This window comes from Rhinolophus sinicus, chromosome 5 (genome assembly GCF_057876585.1).
Source record: "Rhinolophus sinicus isolate RSI-liver-muscle chromosome 5, RSI-T2T, whole genome shotgun sequence".
Classification (NCBI taxonomy): Eukaryota; Metazoa; Chordata; class Mammalia; order Chiroptera; family Rhinolophidae; genus Rhinolophus; species Rhinolophus sinicus.
The window spans coordinates 28,333,141-28,354,566 of NC_142505.1; the positions used below are offsets into that span (position 1 = coordinate 28,333,141).

General features: G+C 38.5%; 1 protein-coding gene across 8 annotated transcripts in view; it reads left to right on the forward strand.

Annotated features, from left to right (window-relative positions):
- Nucleotides 1-21,426, forward strand: part of SATB1 (SATB homeobox 1) — a 97,511-nt gene that overhangs the window by 17,798 nt on the left and 58,287 nt on the right. For 3 of the 8 annotated variants that reach the window (XM_019726015.3, XM_074312792.2, XM_074312795.2), the window contains exons 2-5: nucleotides 5,944-6,178; nucleotides 9,936-10,112; nucleotides 10,882-11,008; nucleotides 11,771-11,894. In XM_019726015.3, coding sequence (XP_019581574.1) covers nucleotides 5,968-6,178; nucleotides 9,936-10,112; nucleotides 10,882-11,008; nucleotides 11,771-11,894 — 639 coding nt within the window. In that variant the 5' untranslated portion in view covers nucleotides 5,944-5,967. Of the gene's footprint in view, nucleotides 1-1,459; nucleotides 3,276-5,943; nucleotides 6,179-9,935; nucleotides 10,113-10,881; nucleotides 11,009-11,770; nucleotides 11,895-21,426 lie in introns of those variants that run through there. The other 5 variants (XM_019726014.3, XM_019726016.3, XM_019726017.3 and 2 more) reach the window with 3 other exon arrangements.

The window sequence follows — 21,426 nt, forward strand, 5'->3', positions numbered from 1 at the left end:
TAAAGAGCTTAATTTGCATATTTCCCTCTTATCTCAGTACTTGTGCTAACTTGTTGCTTTTTTACGTGTAACAAAATGTTTATCTGACTGATTTTTCTCTTTTCCCTACTAGTAGTGTATTCCGAAAACTAATTCTTAACTACATTTTTGTTTTTGTTTAATGATAAACTGCCTTCAGGGACTGAGATGTTAGTAGTAAAACCTAGGCAGTAAACATTGCATCTCTATTTTGGGCGAGACAGTAATGTTCTTCATTTTTACAGGAATTACATTTAATAAGATTACCTGAATAAGAGGATCATACTTCTGTGCTAACGATCATTTGTCTACCCTAGATTACAGAAATACTCATTGCTACAACTGATATATTGACCCACCCAAACTTTCCCGTCTTTCGCCCGGTGTAAATCAGTTTAAGAATGATGGCATCTTTTCCTTTTTAGTAAGTTAGATCTCTTTCAAAGTGACCCAAATTTTGTTAAACTCGGCCACTGTGGGCCACGTATTTCTTTCTCCAACGTGTTCTATGGCTAAGTGAGGGAGTTTTGAACCTACCTCTGACTTGTATAGAAAGCTCTTACTCATCTTTTTTTGAACGTTGGCTCGAAATAGTTTTGGATTCATCCTCCTTTGAGGATAAATATTCGCGAGAGCATTTTAAGGATCCTGGCCTTTATTCCTCTGCAAACGTTTCAGCACCCTCCGCGATTCCAGGGAGAGCTCTTCCTCCCGGTTGTCCCCTTCAGCCACTTCCTGAAGTCCCCCTAGCTCCGTACTCTATGCCAGTCACCTGCGTGTCCGGGCCCCTCTCCCGCAGGGCCCGTGCGCCCTCCCCCCCTCGCCTGTCCCTTGGGTGCCCGCCTGCGACGCTCCCGACGTATTCCTTTTTGTGGCTTTTGTGGCGTTGTGGGTGGGTGGTTGGTTAGCTTTTCTCCTGGTCCTCGCCCCCTCCTCCTCATCACTTTCATCCCCGCCGCCCCCTCCTCCAGTCCTGCCCCTCCTCCCTCCCAGCTCACTCTCGCACACCTGCCCCAGCCGCCCGCGCGCCGCGCGCTCCCCTCCCTGCCGCGGCGACCGCTGCCAGGGAAGCCCCCTCTCCTCCTCCTCCCTGCGCCCTCCCCGGCGCGCCTGGCGGCGGCCGGCGCTAACCCTCGCACAGCGCCCTGTTATTCTGGGTATTGTGTGTAATAAATGTCGGGCCGCCTCACTCTAATCAAGCTCATTACAAATTCTTGCGCGCCCGGGGCCGGAAATCGTGCGCTCCCCCCTCCCCTTCCCTCACTCATTCACTAGTTACTTGTCTTTCTGCTTTTTAACTCGCCGCCCCCGCCCCCTCCCCCGATCCCGGCCCTCCAGCCCGGGTTTTAATCCCCATCCCTCTTCCGCCTTCTCGGTGCACCCGGCCCCCCCGCCCCCCCTGCCCCCCCCGCCGCCTTCCTCCTCCGCTCCGCACCCCCTTCCTTCTCCTCTCGCTCCCCCCTCCTCCGCCGCCGCCGCCGCCACCGCCACTTTCTCGCTCGCTCCCGCTCCCCGGACGCGGCGGAGGAGCCGGCCCCGCTGGGGAAGGGCTCGGGGCGGCGGCGGGCGGCCGGGAGGAGGCTGCGTGCTCGGGGCTGGGGCTGCGAGCGGGGTGATTTTGTATTAAAATGAGGAGGAGGAAGAAGAGACAGCCACAGCGGCGGCGGCGGCGGCAGCAGCGGCAGCAGGAGCAGCGGCGTACGGGGCTGCAGCCCGGGCGGACGCGCGGAGCCGAGCTGGGCACGGCGGCGGCGGCGACAGCGGCCGGGATGAGTCAACTAATAATTTAATGGGGGCAGAGACGGCAACGAGGGGGAAAGCGAGAGCGAGCGAGGGAGAGAGAGAGAGAGAGAAACAGCCCCGTCCGGGGACTCGCGCTCACACGCACACACACACAAACGCGCGCACACACACACCTCTCCCTGTGCCACCCAGCAACAACCGGCCTCGTCACAACAACAACAGCAACAGCCGCCCCCGAGCTTGCCCGGGGACCGAGCAGAAAGCCTGGGCGACTCCAGAGGACGCTCCCACCCCCCCTCTTTCATTTCGGGAAACTCCTCATCAGTTTTGGGGGTTTCTGGGTTCCTTTCCCCCCCACCCCCAAGTCCTAGTGCTATTGTGGTGCCCGTTGTTTACCTCGGACTCTGGCTGAGTGAGAGCGTGGCGACTTTTTGGGGGGAGGGGGCGGGGAGTTGGTCGCTGCTGAGGCAGTGGAGGTGGCTGGGGGTGCCTTCTGATTCTCTTCCCCCTCCCCTCCCCCCAAACCCTCTCTCTCGCCCTCCTTCACTCACTCGGCTCCCCAGACGCTCGCAGCCCCGCGTCAATGGGTAGGGAGAGGGTCCTCGGGGCTGTCGTCAGCGAGGGCCGAATCAAAAGTGGCATTCTAGTGCTTTTCTGGGGCTTTTTTCGCGACCTTCTGCCCCCCACCCTCGCTGTCCCCCGGTAGATGCCCTCGTTGGGGGTGCGAGGCTGTGGGAAGAAAGTTTAAGGTTTGTTAATATTAGTCGCAATTGTTGGGGAGGGCGGTGGGGGCGATTGGAAGGGAGGAGAGGTGGCCTTCCCCTCTCTGCGTTCTCTGGGGTTCTTGGAGAATAATATTGCAAGTGACAGCCAGAAGTAGACTTTCTGTCCTCCCACCGAAGAACCACAGCGAGCTGAGGGAGGGAGGGAAGCTAGGGGACCTTTCTTTTTCCTTTCTGGAGACCTTGTCCGCAGTGATTTTTTTTTCTTTCTTTTTTTTTTTCTTTTTAAGAGAATCCTCAGTCACTACCTGGCCTGCCCAGCACCACAACAGTGTATAAGCTCATAACGGGTTTTGCTTTGTTTTTACGATTTCCCCCCCAACGAATCACTTGTCAGATCAATTTTATCTTCGCCCTCCTCCCTACGTCCCACTCTCCCCTCCTCCCCATCGAAAACCCGTTCTCTGAGGTTAGACATTTTACAAACCATATATGTTGTTTTTCGAATTGTGATTTTTTTTTTTAACAGCCCCCACCCCACCCCATGGCTACTCTTGTAGACGTTTATTTCTGCCCTTCCCCCGCTTAGGGGGGCGGGGGTAGGGGAAGAGAAAATAATACAATTTCAGGGGAAGTCGCCTTCAGGTCTGCTGCCTTTTTTTTTTTTTTTAATTTAAAAAAAAGACAGAAAACATCAGTCTTGAACTTCTCTTCAAGAACCCGGGCTGCAAAGGAAATCTCCTTTGTTTTTGTTATTTATATGCTGTCAAGTTTTGAAGTGGTGAGTTTCAGGTCGGTTTTGCTAATTTCACTCAGTAAAACTGCAGTGTTTCTGTTTCTAGATAGTACTTTGCTTCTTTGTCTCTTTAAAAGGTCACAGTGAAAGCTTGGCCTGGATCATGCCGGCCATATGGAATGGATAAGGGCACAATCTTTTAAAATGTGATTGTGTGGGGGCGAGGGAGGCAATCCAGTAAGGAACTCGTTGAAAAGGATCCCATAATGCAAAAAATAGGTTCTTGAAACCGGATTTTCGTGCTTTTTTTTTTTTTTTTTTCCTTTTTAAGGGAAATAATTGTTGTGTTTGAGTTCACTGTTTTAATTCAGTAATTATCACTTATGGACTTAGTTTATGGACAGGGAAATGGGATTTTGAGAAAGTAGCCTGCTTTATGTGTGACAACCAGACGTTACACTAGAATGTATTTTAAAATGTGTAACTCAAAAGAAACTCTTCAGCCTGGCATCTGTTGAGACCATAGTTAGTTCCCCTGCTGTCAGTCCAGCAGGCCCCATGGAGACTGCTCTTTGCAATTCCAAACTGAGGTTTGGTGAACTTTAGCCTTGGGCATAGAGTTTAAATGAGTAAATTGGGTGTTTTATGTGCATGTAATTTTGCTTATAATGTAAAGCTTTTTACAAGATGACTGAGTGTTTAATAGACGCTTAGGTGGGTATTCAAAGGACAATTTTGCATGACCTATATGATGTTTTGATTGTCAATACATTAACTAAATTATAATCTATCATTTTCATTTGCTGTACAGTTTATAATGCTGTTAAGCCTCATGACTACTTAGTATGTTTTGTAGCATTAACTTTGATGCTGTTGTCTACTCAGCCCCCCTCCTTTTTTTTTCTTAAATTGCCCCACGGGTTAAGTATTTTCTTTTCAAATCATGTTTTAAAATTCATTTTCTGCTCTAGGGTAAGGCAACCAATTTCAGAAAAAGCAGCTTTGTATTATAAATTCACGTGAAACATTATAAAGAGTGTTTTGAATAAGTTAATAATCATCACTCTCTAATTTTGGCTTTAGTTTAATGTAATGGAGAATAGTAATGTTGATAAAAAGTGGTTAAAAGAGGCACATTTATTCTTAATGAACCTCATAACCAAAAACAGATGGGACCTCTATCAACGGCAAACCTTTAGTTCTCAGCGTGCCACCCTGGAGTACAAGGATAAATAGCCATTATTTCTCAAACTTTAGAGTTCTTCAATTGGCATTCTTAAGGTTGCTTTTAAGCCTACAGATGACCATTGCTCCCTCCTCCCCATTCATTTCTTTTCTTGATTATAATGGACAAAGTAATCTATGGTTAAAGAGAAAAACATGCTTATAGAAATGCCATGCTGATACAAGCTTGTTTTCAATAAATCGGATCTAAATAGGTTTTCTAGTGTAATATTTTGTTTTTAAAGTACAAGTGATGTCAGATTACTAGGCAGCTGGAAGAATGTAGTAATTATCATATTCTGATTTTCCTAAATATGATCCCTTCCCCGTTAATATTGGTAAGCTCAATACTTCAAGTACTAGGAAAGTTCATAGAATAATTCTACTCATCTGTTTTTATCAATTCGAGTTTAACATGTATTTTAGAAATGATTTTGATGTGCTCATTGCTTTATCAGAAACGGTGTGAAAATTGATTTCCATCATATAAGTGAAAATAGTTATCTATTATTTTTTTCTGAATTTAATTAAGATGTGGACTTTATTGCATACTGAGGTTATTTTTGAACACTGGTTTTATCAAAATCATTAAGGTTGGTTTTTTTTTTAAAGCCAGTTTGGCTTTTGAATCCAATGTGCATATCACAAAGTATTTTCAAGTTTTTTGCTATATAAATTGGCATTATATTTCTAGTGGACTCCTAAATGTTAACTCCAAAACATGTGAGTTATAATGCTTCAGTACCTGGGATATTTGAAGAAATCTTCCACTTCTATCCATTTACTTAGAGGTGAAATGACCCAATCACACATTTGAGCCAAGACTCGAGATCTGTAGCAGGTCACATAACTCTTGAAACTTTGACAGTAGAAAACTTTTTCTACAAATTAACCTACAAAGCCAGTGGGGAATTTAAAAAGCGATGTTTGCTACCTTTTGAGGTGGTATATGTGTGCATATATATTTATGTATGTATATTTTTTTCTCATAAAAATTAAGCTATATGTAAAAGGATACATCAAATTTAAATAATATTTTGGGGTGTGGTAACTTTTCCATTCTTGATTAAAGTGTTGCTGTTCTGTAATGAGTTTCTAATTTTTTAAAATTGAGACTACATAAATACAATTTGTTACTTTCTTTTCTAGGTATGCTTGCAGTAATTCTTGTTTTAAATTAAGCCCATTTCCCCCCACTTAGTTTTGTTGGTGGGTGACAAATTACCTTTTATTCATGTGTGTTGGTACAGTTTTCACAAATTATTCAGTTAACTTGAGTGGAAATATAACACTGTTATGTAGAAATATAGTAATATCTGAATTATATATCTAGCTAGGTAATCCTACAAATACCTTATATTTGTGATGAGAGATTATCTCGGGGTAAAACGTTACATTGTGTGTGGGGGTGGGGTGGGGTGGGGTGGGGAGAGAGAAAGAGAGAAAGAGACCGACCCCACTCACCCAATTGTAACATGTCTTCTTTTTAAATTCTGGCAGGTGATCTTTAGAGGGTAACTGAGTATGGATCATTTGAACGAGGCAACTCAGGGGAAAGAACATTCAGAAATGTCTAACAATGTGAGCGATCCGAAGGGCCCACCAGCCAAGATTGCCCGCCTGGAGCAGAACGGGAGCCCGCTAGGAAGAGGAAGGCTTGGGAGTACAGGTGCAAAAATGCAGGGAGTGCCTTTAAAACACTCGGGCCATCTGATGAAAACCAACCTTAGGAAAGGTAAATACTTTCCAGCCAAATCCTGGAAAGCTGTGAGCCCTGTGTCTACCCAAGGCCACTTTGTGTGTGGGTGGAGATGCAGAACATGTCGTTGTATGTTCTTTTCCTTGATTCTCTTTCTGATCTGAAATTCGTTCCATTCCTGGCTGCAGTGGCAGTTCCGTTTTGAAGTGTAGGCTCTGTGCCTGAGTGGAGCATCTTACTCTACTACCGACTGGAATCATTGGACATTTTTGGATGATAAGGGCTGAATTCAGTATACTGGTCTTAGTTATGCCAGGCTTCCATTGAGGAGGTGTTACTGTAGTAGAGAACATGTAGGTGGTTAGTGCTTAAACTCACCCTGATTAAGAATAAGACACTTAGATTGTTTGAGTACCGCCCTAGCTTTTTCATGAGATGATTAGTTGTAACGCAGTTTCAGAGGTAATGGAAATCATATATGATATGATGTAAAAGTTTTCTGATGTCATTTTTTTGTGTGTGTGGTGTGTTTTCTTAAGAGCAAATTTATTATCTAGCAGTGAAAAAAAAAAACTGACGATTCTAGTTTTTGATTTTGCTATAATTGGGTATTTTTGATAAAAGAAGGGCATATTTAGGCAAGTTTATAAAGGGGGTATATGTAAATGTGACTACTTTCTACCAATTTTACATTGAATTGGTTAAGTTGAACATAAGTTTGACCATGTTCAACACTGTTGTTTATGTAAGGCAGTGCCTATACTGGGTGTAATGTGTGTGCCTCATAATGGTCTTTATTTTGTCTGTGAATAACTGTGTATGGGGTTCAGATTTTCCTTACATTTGCTAAGCACAGGATAAAAATGCCATCTTTTAGCAACCAAGAATATTAAGTAGATAAAGTTAGAAGGCAGAGGAATTTCATTGTGTTTGATGCATAACATTTATCATACAATCATTTATTTTTTCCTTGGTTTGGCGAAAACAAAGAATATATTGATCCTGAAATGAACAGACACAGCAGTCCGTATTGTTAGATCTTTATCTATTAAAAATGGAAAAACAGCACTTCAGCAAATTCTTTGGCCTCTACTCATGATTACCCTATTTATTGATTGTTTGCCAAGAATGTATGCATCTTAAGAAAGCCAGGGTAAGAGCATTAAAAATATAATTTATTATGGCTTTTCAAACAGAGTGCATTAATATTGTACTGTGAAGCACTGGGGCTCTATAAAAAAGACTTTCTGACGCCTGCAAACATATAAGTTCCATAAATTCCTAAATAGGAGATTTCAGCTGTCTCTGGTATTATGTGATATTTGCACAGCAAACTTTAATGCCAGGACAGTTTTAGACAAGGATTCTACAGACTTCACTGCTCCTTATGGCAGACGTGCTGTTTACACAGGCTCATAAACCTTCAGCAAAAGCTTCTAAGACTGCCTCCAGGTTTAAATCATGTGGTATTTTTAGCATTCAGCAGTGACCAGTGCACTCCCCTTTTAATGCTGGAAGGTTATGAAGTTGCTGTAGTTGGAAGTCTCGCCAAACACAAGCAAGCACAAATAATCAGACAGTTCAGGGAAGGCTCCTGTTCAGCATTGCTCCCAGTATCAGGAGGATGGCCGTGACAGTTTGCTGGAAGATTTAGCAGCTAGATTTGTACTGAAATGATACTATTGTCACTTTAGCAATAGCCACCATAATTATCTACAGGGTAAATACATCCAAGTAAAGTCTAAAATATATCCAATATATTTCAACAGTTTGAAAAACCTCCAGTTGTTTCAGAGGTCTAAGGAACGGCATATATAGAGCAAGTCTGTATCATCCAATAAGAGGAAAAATCAATGCGTATGTTTTTGTTGCACTAACCCAACTCTTTGAAGACATCAGGACAGGAGGAGGAGAAACCAAAGTACAGTAATTTCACTTCCTGCTCGAATGCATTTCTTTTCTTAAAGCACTGCATTGACAGTGACTTATTTTCAAAATGCAGTTTTTAATTGTAGAAGGTTCTCTGCTTACTTCAAACAACAAAATTACTAAAGCCTTTTAGTGGTGGCTTTTTTTTGTTTTTCCAAACCTTATTTTTTGGGCATGGTTTCTGTTTGACAGGTGCTAGATAAAAATTGTGGCTGAGATGAGAAAGCACTACTCAAGAAAAAGGGGTTGAATGTTTTTGTTTATTTGCTTAGGAGATTTTGCCAAAGTATCTCCAAGCCAAGGAAGAAATCACCAGTTTGCATATTGCTGTTTTTGCTGTGGTCTCCCCAAGTCGTCTTCTGATCCCTGACAGGTTCTCTCTCTGGTATAAAAGAGCTGAATGAATGATCAGAATATTGGCAAGCTCTGCGGCTTGTTTTTTAATGCCTAGCCTGTTGGGTACCTCCGAATGAGTTTGCAAGCTTTTCTAAGTAAACCTAAAGGGTTTTTTGTTGTTGTTGTTTGTTTGTTTTTTGTCAGAGCTAGAATCTCTTATGAACAGCTCACTAAAGCTTTGGTGAAGATGCACATGTAGAAATATATAGCTGTTTTACCACCAGCTTCTGTTCAGCAGAAACAAGCAAATAGAGCATTTTTAAAGGGCATCTCTGGTGTCAGGAAATCCCGATTTTTTAGCTCTGGTTGGCATGCACTAGACATTTTCAGAAGTTGGTAGGATTCTGCGAGTCCAGAGGGCAGAGCTTATAGAGGCATTAATGTTATAGGACTAATTGGGGATCCTGGGTGCCCTGTTAAAGTAACCCTTGTCATCATTTATGCTAAAGATGATACCCTTCTGGCAGTTTGCCACAGTACAGTTCAGATGCATCTGCTTTTAACCCTTTTCCGTTTGTTATTGGAAGTCTGACAGTACACTGCATAAACACCTTGAGTACTACAGCATTCCATGATTTTAGTTTCTAGAAGCCTCTATTCTAACAGTGGTATGACCTGCGCTTATTAATCATCTGTCTACTGAGTTATTACATTGAATTAAAGTAAATAAAAAGAGAACACATTTCAAGTCTATACAGATTCCTTTATCCTAATCTGTCATGATGAGGCCAGCTTCCTTTTTTCTCTCTCATTTTTATCCCATTTACTATAACAAAGATTGTTCATTTTAAGGACATATGGTTACTGGGATATATTTTTACTCAGGTAGATTAAATGAGTAGCTATAAAAATAAATCTTATTTATCTCCATTATGCACACATTGAAATCATATATTTCGAGCATCAGTTTGGTTAAGTTTTGTGTTTCTTTTATGGAAGCATTAGAATACATATCTTTAGAAAGGAAGAAAAATGAATTCCTCAAAGAATTATTATTTGACTAATAATTTTCTAGTTAAAGATAATTTGTTTGGACACCAAAAGGAGAAGTTTAATGGTAAAAGCATGTAGAAAGCATGAAGGTGGTTCTTTTGAAGACAAGTAGAGTGAGTTACGTTTGCACACTGTACATCACTCACAACAGATCAGACAAGACACTTATTTCTCTCTCGTCAGCATTATTATTTGATCAGAAATGTAATTCTGCATTGACTGGTTTTAGTTAAAGCAGAGCCCAAGTTACCATAGGACCAAGTTATGTTCTATTTAAATGTTCCTATTACATCTTTAAAAAATGAAAGACTATATATGTTTGTGTGTGCGTGCCTGTGTTTCTGTGCACTGTCTGCCTTGGAAACACAGTCTCACTGTTGTAAAGATTTATTTTCATGGCTTAGTTTTTCCTCCCCCCAGACTGTATTTCTGAAGATTGTTGGTTTGCATCTCTTTTTCTCTGTCTCTTTGATAGGAACCATGCTACCAGTTTTTTGCGTGGTGGAACATTATGAAAACGCCATTGAATATGATTGCAAGGAGGAGCATGCGGAATTTGTGTTGGTGAGAAAGGATATGCTTTTCAACCAGCTGATTGAAATGGCATTGCTGTCTCTGGGTTATTCGCATAGCTCTGCTGCCCAGGCCAAAGGTAAATAATGCGTATGTGGGGCTGGAAAAATTGTTTGGCATCCTTTGTTTACCTTGCAGAGAAAGCACTGGATATTTTTATTCAAAGAACTGTAGCTTAGATATTACATTGGTTCCTTATAGACTATGGCTTTAAAAAAATTGCCTTAATTCAGTTTGGTTTAGTTAACACGCATTTTGCTTGTGTGGAATGTCGAGGTAGATTTTTTTTTTTTAAATTACTTCAGCTGAATCATTAGTATGCTTATTGACCTTAATAATCTGCTCCACTGAGGACCCACAAGGAAGTGAGGAGCGTATTTGAGCAGATGGACTGTTGAGAGTCAATTTGCATTTATGACTGAATATCTAGTTCTGTTTCTTTTATTCTGTTTCTGATGGTTTTATGGGCTGTAAAGTATTTTTCAATGCTGATTCCCTTTGCAATAGAGAATCTTATCTAAATCGTAAAGCCATTTAGAACCGGTTCAGCTATGTCTTATTAGAACTTCCTGTAAGTTAGGAAAATGGGGCCTATGTATAGGTTTTATTGATGGGGTTTGATTTCCAAAATAATAAACAACCCTACAGTCATTTACATAATTTCACAATTTGGAAAGCTAAGCTGTGAATATTTCCATTGACCTGCCTTTTAGAGAGAAGGGAATCATTCAAACAGAAATAACAATATTGCTTGTGGTGGGGGCCATGAAAAAAAAAAAAGAACCACTACTGGATACATTATCTGAAGGGTAAAATATTTGATGATATATTCTCTCTATCTGGAATAGGGCTAATCCAGGTTGGAAAGTGGAATCCAGTTCCACTGTCTTACGTGACAGATGCCCCTGATGCTACGGTAGCAGATATGCTTCAAGACGTGTATCATGTGGTCACATTGAAAATTCAGTTACACAGGTGAGTCAGGACAGCATTCTAGGGCAAAACATTCTGCATACCTGATCTTTTGAAATAAAGCCATGTCTGGTCAACCTTTAATTTTTATTTTCTCTGTGTTTCAAAAGTGTTAATTCAAATTGATTTTGTTACCTAACCCCTTCTGCTTTATTTTCCTAACTTCAGGGTAGAATTTAAAAGCAATGTACCCTCCCCCCATTTGTAGGTTTGTGCAGGTTATCAAAAGACAAGACTTTTTATATTTAGTCAATTAAATGATGCATTACAAGAAAGCATTTTACATAAAGTTTACTTAAGAGAAAAATATTTTTGCATATCATGAACAGTGCCATCTGTGTACATTTTGTGAAAGAATGGCTTATTCACTACTGCCGCGATCTTATTTATTTATATATATATTTTTTACCATTTTAATTCGTATGAACAGAGTCATGAAAGGAAAATGGTTAATACGTTAATGCATTTCACGATGGCGCATGAGAAAGCAGTACACCTTAAATTGTCTTCCCAAGCGCATCAGAGCAGGAAGGTAGAAGTAACATGAAAAAATCGCCACCACAGGCAGCTGATGTATAATTCATGCATCGATACAGCAGATGTGTTGTATAAAGTAATTAACTAATCGGAACAATCAGGAGACCGAGAGCAATCTCCAGATGCATCTGTTTGATGCGCAAAATGAAATCTGTCTGTCTTAAAGGAATGTTTTGCAGCGGGATGCAATCTTGTAATAATCCCCTTTCTAATCTATGTCTCAAATAGTTGCCCCAAACTAGAAGACTTGCCTCCTGAACAATGGTCGCACACCACAGTAAGGAATGCTCTGAAGGACTTACTGAAAGATATGAATCAGAGTTCGTTGGCCAAGGAGTGTCCCCTTTCACAGGTACTTACTATAGCATGTAATACATAATAAGACATCATGGGCAGCCCTGAGTTGAGGTTTGATGGGGCTCTGTAGTCTAAAGCAACTGGTATCTGAATCAAGAATCTGCCAGAAATGCAAAGGGACTTGACCACTGATGACTTTTTAAAATATGCTTGATTCATTCTGAACAGAGCCTTTACACTTTTTCTCCCTTGGGGAAAAGAGCAAAGGAAAACCAGCTTAGCAGAAGCCTATGCTAGCTTGTTTTTCAGTTCCTTTCCTGAGTGCTCTGAGCATGGAAGCTACATTCTCCTGAGTGCCCTTATTGAAAGGAAGAGTAAGTGGTATAACTTCCAGGAGCCTCTGGTGAGTGGCAGGGTAAGTGTTAACGTAGAAAATTTCGCCATGCTGCCTGAATCAAAAAAAGGGTAGCGTTTTCGGATACTTGGTTTAGTACCAAAAAAATAAATCAATCAATGTAAAAGAGAGCATTTAGTAAAAACAATTTAAAAACTAAGAACAGAAATCTCTTTCCTGTAACTAAAGGTTGAGTAGTTACTGTTCATTAGGATTTTGTCACCAGTTTTAGGGCATTGTTTACCTGCACTCCAACCCCCCTCTTGAGATGCCTATCATACCATCAGGGATTTTTGAAATGAGACAAAGATTTATTATTATTGTGCTTGATTTTTTTAGAATGAATTTTGATGGAGGGCGACTGAAACTCTAGATAGAGACTGCTCCTGTTTCTAAATGTAAAACCAAACATCATTTTTGATACTGCTCAGCTGATTTCAAATAAAAAGACAGGATACTATGAACCTACTCTTAATGGGCTGCCTGTGTGGTCACTACATAAATGTGTTTAAAATGCCATCCTTTGGTGCCCAAACCCACTGTACGGTCATTCCATGATACAGTATAATTCAAATGTGATTTGGAGTTTTACTAAATTTTTAGTTTTGTCTTTTAATTCAAGTTTAAAATGTAATTCTGAATGTTAGTCTGTCACTCACTTGAACTGTATGACTACTGTGCACATTCCTGCAACTGAGATAGTCTCAAAATGTGTTTCTAATATGATATTCGTGAAGATACTGGGTACCTTTGGAAGGAAGCTTGTGGAAATTTGTGCTGCTGTTTCATGGAAACTACATGCATTTCAGGTTTGCAGCATTACACACCATCAGCTTTGATATTTGTTAGCAATTATAGGAATGAAGCAAATGAATTAAGTTTATATTTAATGATGGCTTTCTATATTCTTTTAAGGTAAGCTATAGCCACAGGTAAAATGTTCTCTGCATTAAGTGCCAATTTCTTGAAATTCAGAGCAAACTCTTTTTGTCATTTTAGCTTATCTCCTTTTATCCTCCCTCGCTCACCCTAGGAGTAGAGAGGATGTGAATTTATAACCATCCAATAAAGTAATTTAAATTAATTAAACACAGTTAAATCAATAGGATGATATAATGAAGCAGGTGACTCTTACCTCTGGGACTTTGGGTTTTACAGACAACTTCAGATAATATGTTACTTGGTTGCTAGCATTTGAAAATGTGAAATATCATAGAAATTAACTTTTAAAATGTTTTATTCAGAGTTAAAATATATGTGTAAACACCCAGGATAGGAATCTCATGTATTCTTGTGTTTCTAAATGTCCGATTGATTTGGAAGTGAATTCAGGCATTTACTGTGAGCTGGAGAAGAGGATGCTAGTACAAGTATTTATTGATATAGGCAGTGAGAACTAATTGTTAAATGACATCAACAGTCAGCCAATAAACTCCACCTCACTGTAGCTTATAAATATAATTGTGAATTTACTTAATGTTATCATGGGAAATGAATTGAATACAGGCAATTATAACATTAAACAAAATGACAAAATGAAATTCAGGACTTGGTTTTGGAGTCATACATTGGTGAATTTCTTTAGCGAAGCCTGTAGAAGAATATGTGGCTGGGTGTAGCTGGAGACCCCTCTGTAATCATGCAGTGGTGAAACTCACCTGTAACTTCAACATCAGTTAACTTCAACATCAGCGGTCTTATCTTTAAAAAAAATCTTTTGAAAATATTACGCATATTTTAGTGGTAGCATCAAATATTAGAAATTAATTTAATATTTAATATTATAAAAAAGTGCAACCTGTGCTCTAAATGAGGGACTTATTTTATATTCTGCTCCATCATTTTCTGTTTCTTTCTGTAGAATGAATCTGATAATTTGGAATGGCTTACTAATGAACTATTTTCTATTTGTTCTTTATTTGCCTCTCTGTCATAAGTTATTAATCTTTAACTAATAACTTGAAATGCATTTACCTAATAACGTGAAATGCAGGCTCTCAAAGGTCTCTAAGCCCAAAATATATGCTGAGCTCTTTCTTTCTCCAGTGGCTCAGATTAGGTGATGAAGATGCTGTGGTGAAAAATACCTAGTGAATAAATATTATACAAAATGGGACCCAACACTAAGAAATGCTAAGAGTTCAGACTTTTTTACCCCCATGGAGTTTTGATTCATTCATTTGAGAACTTTCAGCATACCAGTCAACGCACACATTTTACTGCATATTAAGGGTTTTGTGTTGTTTAATATGATAAAAGAGCTCAGTAGCAATTACAGCTCCAGGGTCCCTTAGTACTATGCTCAGAAGAATGTCCACCCTGTGGGCAGTAGTCTCCCTTTACAGAATATAGGCCAAGAGGGCTGGGAGGAATGGGGAGCCAGCAGGAATTTGCCTGTGGTGTCTGACAAGCCTTAATCTCTTGGGAGGTTTGTCCTACACTTGGTAAGCAGATGTCCAGTTCAGACTTGGAATCTTAGAACTAGAAGATGTTATCTTTCCCTGGTTTTTCCTTGGACAGATGAAGGAGCCAGTGTCCCTAGAGATTAAAGTCAAAATGCTGGTTAGTGATGGAACCCAAAAGTCCCTTCCCAATGATAAATTTTAAAGTAAGTTTTCATTTTAAAATGAATACTTACATTTTGGTGTAATAATGTTTTCTTTGATAATATTTGTAAGATTTTCTTAATCTGCAAGAATTCCATCAGTGTGCATGTGGTTTGATTTATAACTCATACCTTTATTTCTGGTACTGCTTTGCTATCATAAGTTGGCCCAAATAGACTGACATCCATTTGTGAAGTTTTTGTACCACGTGTTTGTTTATTTTGTAAAATGTTCTAAGGCATAAGAAACGCTTAGCTCAGTAGATCTGAGGTTGGGTATTGTGTTGTTGCTTGCTTTTTTCAGTGGATGTGGTTAGATAGGTTGGGTGTTTGTTGTATTCTGAACTGCAAGTAATGACAACAGAATAAAATCTGACTTGGGGACAAGAAAACCTGTGATCATAAGAACTTCGAGAACATGGATTCGGGAGGTAAATTGGGAGTTAAAAAAAGGAACATTTTGATTTACAATAAAACATTTCTTTTTGATACTACTTTTCCCAGAAGTTTTAGAAATTGAACTTAAACACTGGTTAAAAATATATACATTCACAACCAGGATAGATTCATTTTAAGTGAAAGGTCAGTTATTACTTCTGTCAGCCTAATGTCTTCCTTCTAAAAATGTTTAGGTCAGATTTTCCTATGAGATTTTAATCTGATATGTGCATTTTTACTACCTGTCCCTATCATGCATGCATACACACACTCACACACAATCACACTCACATCACAACTTTCACATTTTGAAGGGACTGGATTGTTTTCTACTTCATTGTTTTCTGTTTCTCACCTGGGGAAAAGTAAGCTCCAAGCCCAAGTCCTTCATAAAGTAAGTACAAATTGTCATTTTCATTTTTATGATAGCAAAAGCTGTATAAAATGAATTGAAATTTGAACATTTCATTAGAAGTGATATTGAGAAAAACGATCTTTTGGTTTTCCTTTTCTTGCCAGCATTTCAGGATCTAATATATGCCAGCGTTTTCATTATGCATTGGCCAAACAAATAAAAAAGTAAACAATCCTGCCCTCCTGAAGCTTAGCATTTAACCAGGCTGATTCTCTGAAATCTGACGTTCATTTCCATAGACATTTAATAAACCTCTGTGTTCACTTGGTTTTCAGTCTGATTATAGATAACACTGGAGCAACAATTTTAAAAGCCCTGTTATGTTATAGGTATATATTGTTTTAACTGCACTTTGTGCCATCATTCATAATTTTCGGACTGAAATGACATTTTTAAAAGTTTTTTAGTAAGCATTAATAATCACATTTTCAAGGCAATATGCAGCATCAATATTCACATATTGTATTTCTCATGAAAATCTAGCATGACATTTATTCACATATTCACATATTTATTCATTAAAAAAATATGTATTGACAGTCTGCTGTGTGACTGCAGACTCCTATTTCCAATATAGTAATAAGTATGCTACATCTTAATAGTTGAAGTAATAATAGTTAACTTTCGTTTAGTGCTTTTGGCGTATCAAGAGCGTTTCTGTGACCCTAAGTGTTATATAGTTTTATATCCCCATTTTCAGTTCAGGAACCTGAGGCATTGAATGTTCAAGTGAGTGCCCACACTTAACATAGCTAGTAAAGTAGAGGGGCAAGAGTTCATACCTGGAGCCTGAGAGCTTAACCATGTACCCTACTTGGTCACATATATAGATAAAGGAACTTTTTTTAAGGCATTCTCAAACTAATTCGATGTGCTTTATAAAATACTTACATTTCTCTGAACTACTGATAATTTCCTATTCTCACTACTGACGTTTTTCTTTCATATTTGTGTTTTGTTTTTGTATCTTTGATTTTGTATTTTGTACACTGACTTGCTTTAACAGTACCGTCATCTCATGTCCCTAATGTAGAGCACAAGAGGGTGTGTTGTAGACCAGGGAAACTGACTTCTGGAATAATCTGGTATTTGGGAGGTTCCAAAAGGTTTGAATGGAACAGCTCTGTGGCAGTTACTTGTATCCCCCATCCTCACATCCTTCTGGATCAGTAGGTATTAGGTTGGTGCAAAAGTAATTGCGGTTTTTGCAATTATTTTTAACCTTTTAAACCACAATGACTTTTGTACCAACCTAATGTAATTGAGCTAATAGCCCAGTGTTTTGAACCCACAAGATAGTGTTAGGCATTTGCATTGGAAACAGTGGGAAGTTGAATTTTTTGAGTCTCTTTGAAAGTGTAGACCTTAGTCATCCCCTAGCCTGATATGATGGATGAGGACATAACTGTCAGCTCCATTTAAAAATAGGAAGTTTCCTGTTTGAGGTGTGCTTGTATGATTTTGTTCTTGCCCCTTCTTTCCTCGTCTAATATTACAAATTTTGTTAATTATCATGTATTTTGAGGAATATCATGTATTCTTTCTTTTTTTTAAATTACAACGCTTTTCCCACTCCTTACCCTACTGACCATGAGAATACCAGATTATGAATGTCCACTTACCCAGGCACTGAAGTGCTTGATACTAATTGGATTTTATTACCACTTTCCAACAATCGTATTAATGGTGAGACACATAAAGGAAATGGAAAAAAAACAGTCTTATGTGGGTAGTTGTGTGAATTGCTCAACTTACGCCAAATAATGTTTTTCTGCCTCCTTTTTTGAACCATTTTACTTCATTCTAGTTCCTTTTTCAACTTAGTGAGATAATCTGCTCCGTGTTCATGTTGTAATGTATGGAATCTACCATAGAATTGTCCTCTAAATTGCAGGTTTTTCTTTTTTGAATTTCATATAGCAGGCTAATTTTTAGCCAGTTTAGATACACAAAAATTTTACTGTAGCTTGACATGAGTTTTCTATAATCTTTTAGCTACATTAAATCAAAAAAGCCAAACTTAACAAAGCATCTAACTTAAAATGGATTGATTTCAAATATTTTATGGCCACTATTTTTTCACAGTAGTACAACATAAAAGTTTAAGCCATGCCAATTTAAGGAGGGCTGAACAATGTGTACGTACTTCACTTTCACTTAATAGATTTTTACCTATGCTTTGTTTTAGGTATGAACAAGTTTCCTTTGACCTCAGAAATCACTAATGCAAGGAAAATTAACATATCATGAGAACATTTCCCCTATTTTTTTCTGATTTTCAGAATAATAAATACTGCCAAGGCTTAGGAGTAGACATGGCCTGGACAAAAGCCTATTCAATGCTATTTTCTAATTTTGTTGTAAGTTAACCAAATCATGCTAATCAATCTGATTTTCTTGCTAAAACAGGGCTAGTTTTAGAGTGCTTTTTCAGTGTCTTTTTTTAAATTAAATTTATTGGGGTGACAATGGTCAGTGTCTTTTTTTTCACAGTTACTATTTAAATTTCAAGTTGGGCTTTATCTGGGATCGCTTTTTAAAATCTGCTTTATTTCATGTCAGGTTTGGGCCACATACAAACTCATAAACAAAAAAAAAAAAAACCCCTAAATTCAGAATAATCAAAACAAACAGATAGAGGCACCCATTTTTTCCCCCTTTCATTGGAATCTGCTTGATCATAACATGCTCTGAGCATAAAAAACATAAGAGAGCCTTTAACATATCAGGAGAGCGCCTCAGCCCGGGGCTCTGCAGCTCATTGCCAATTGAAGTAAGGAACGCTCTGGCTGTTGGGACTTTTAAATCTAGACTTAAAAGTTATTTGTTCTGTTTAGCATTTTTAAAATGATTCTATTAGGAATTGTATGTGCTTCAGTTTTAATTTTAACTCATAATGATTGTAAAGCACCCTGGGATGCTTGTATGAGGGGCGCTACAGAAATATAAGATTGTATTGTGTTCTAATATACAATATTATTATGGGGTGCTGGAGTTTCCTCATGGACAATTCATAAGGTTGCAGAATTCCTCATTGCAGAGAGGGTGGCTGACTTCCTTTAATGGTCTCTTTCTTTCTCTCCTTTTTACTCTCAGACTTTCTTTTTTTTTTTTTTTTTAAATATTATTTTGTATTGCAATATTTTCCCACAAAACTGCTAATCTGATTTAGTTTACTCAGAGAGGTTAAAGATGCAAGTCAGATGATATGTGAAAGTTAAGAAAGAGTAAAGCTTTAATTGTTAGCATCATTTGAGATCACATTCTTATCTAGATGACAAGACAGGTTACTCCATCATTGGGTATCACCAGCTGTCCTAGGCTTGTCCCATTTTACTGTCAATCCAGCAAATGTGGAGCTAACCGAAACAAGTATTCACTATTTGAAACTTCACAAATAGGTATTTTCCAAAATGTATTGAAACTCCTGAGTTATGTTAACATAGGACAGAGCTTTGTTTTCTTTTTAGTTCTTAATGGAACTATTTCTTGAAGCAATATATTTTTTCAGCAATTTCATTTTGTTACTTTTTATGTGAGTCTTTATGTGTCATTGCTCTTTGCCATCATTTTGAGTAGTGAACTACCATAGTAGCACTCATTACCTGAGGGTCAAGAATGTGAGCTGTCATTACCAGCTCTGTAAGCTTGGGCCCTGACTGTCCGTGTCTCAGTTTCTTCATCTATAAAGTAGGAAGATAATAGTACTGCTTTTTCAGGGTTGTTATTAGAATTATATGAGTTAATACTTGCAAAACGTTTAGAATAGCATTCAGTTCTAAAGTGTGGAGTAACGTTAGTTGTTTTTCTAAGATGTGGGCATCAAGAGTTTGAAGTTGTACTTGTGGGTGCTGTATGATCTAAGAAACTTTGCTGCTACACAGAAGATTTTGATGTAAGTTTCACTTTTTATGGAAGTAACCCAAAACTTTTCATTTGGGGAAAAAATCAGAGGATTGTGTTATAACTCGTTCTCACCTTTAAGAGACACCTTTAGCATTGCCCACAGAATCATTACAAAGTTCGGATATATTTTAAAATGGAAGTAGGGGAAGACTCAAGCCTTGTGCTTTAAATACGCACATTTGCAAGTTAAGCAAATATGGGACCTTAGACTAGACAGTGTCGAAGAGGATAAAGATGTCTTGTGAGACTGTCGTTTGATGTGAGTTTTTCCCAGTGTCCTTTCCTTTAACTTCCCTCCACTCCCACTCCTCACACTCAAGGCTCTGTTCTCCCTTTATGCACCCATCATAGTACTTTCCACATTGTTTTGAAATTATCTGTGGACTAACTAGGCTCTCCATGTACTCTGTAATTGACTGGAGCAAAGGGACTAAGTTTTATTCATCATCATAGTCAGAGATGCTGGCACACAGAGTAGGATCTCAGGAATATTTGTAAAATTGAAATATCCTCATAGGATTTTCATCATGTTAATTTTATGAACCAATAAACTATGCCAGTGGTTTTATTAGTAACATTTTATATATACTCTTATCTATAGTATCTTACCTTACAAAATATTTTTCCTATTAAACTTAATTCTGAATTTTTAATTTGCCTAATCAAGAGCAAATGATTTCTGAATTTTTTCTAAGATACAAACTGTTTCATAGTTTTACTTATATTTTAATGTTCTTGAATATATATATAAAACTTATATGTTTGTAAGCAGAATAATAGTCTTGGGGATACAAGGGACCCAGAGATCTAAAAAAAAGAAAGCTATAAAAGACCTAATTATACATCACTATTAAGCACAATCTTTAGCAACATATTTCTATGCACATTTAAAATTTTTCTTCCATAATCGAACATGTATTTCAGTGTGGCTAATACTGTTCATTTTTGTCTCAATTGTGTTATATTTGAAATTCACATTTTATTTTTTTACTGAATCTCAAATCCCTTTTAGTTAGTAAAATATCTTTACTAACTTTTCTTAGTTCCATTTGTCTATTTCTCATATTTAAAAATAAAATAAAGAGGGGAAATTTCAATAACAGGGTCAAATGATGGATAGACAAAGATGCTGACGCTGCCAACACAGAAATGCTAATAGTACCAGCCCATGTGAGCTCACAATGTCCATTACTCAATTGATGTTCTGAAGTCTACATTTGGCACTGGAGACTGTTTAGGGCTATAAACATATAATGTGTAAAAGTCAGCTGTATAAAGGTCCAGAATCACCTGAATTTAGAGAGAGCTGCAAGTGTAGATAACTGTTCAGCCATTCCAGAATGGGCTTCAGGGACTTGGTGTGTCCACCGAGCACAGCCCAGCTTGGACCACAAACCTCCACTTATGGAAGGGGCTCATTATTTCATGACATATAACCTGTTCAATACATTTTTACCATTTCACCATAACTTCTAAAGATTTTACTCACCAGTATATGGCATTTTCCTAAACTGTGAAGCAGTTTCATAATCTTGCTAGAGATGATTCAGATTAATTTGTTTTTTTCTCTATGACCTAGGAGTTCAGAGGTAACAATGATTTATATTTAAATCATTGGGAAGGCTTGACTAACAGCTAATAATAAAACTTAGAAATCAAGGACATGATTTAGCCTCCTTAGTCTCCTGTGAAATTTTGGATCAGACCTGAGTGGGGTCCACAAAACCTGTGGCTTCTATGGGTTTGTGCAGATCCTGAAATTATAAGTCACTTTGGAGAGCATATGTGGGTCGAGTTTCCATAGGTTTCATGAGATTCCAAAAGAGAGT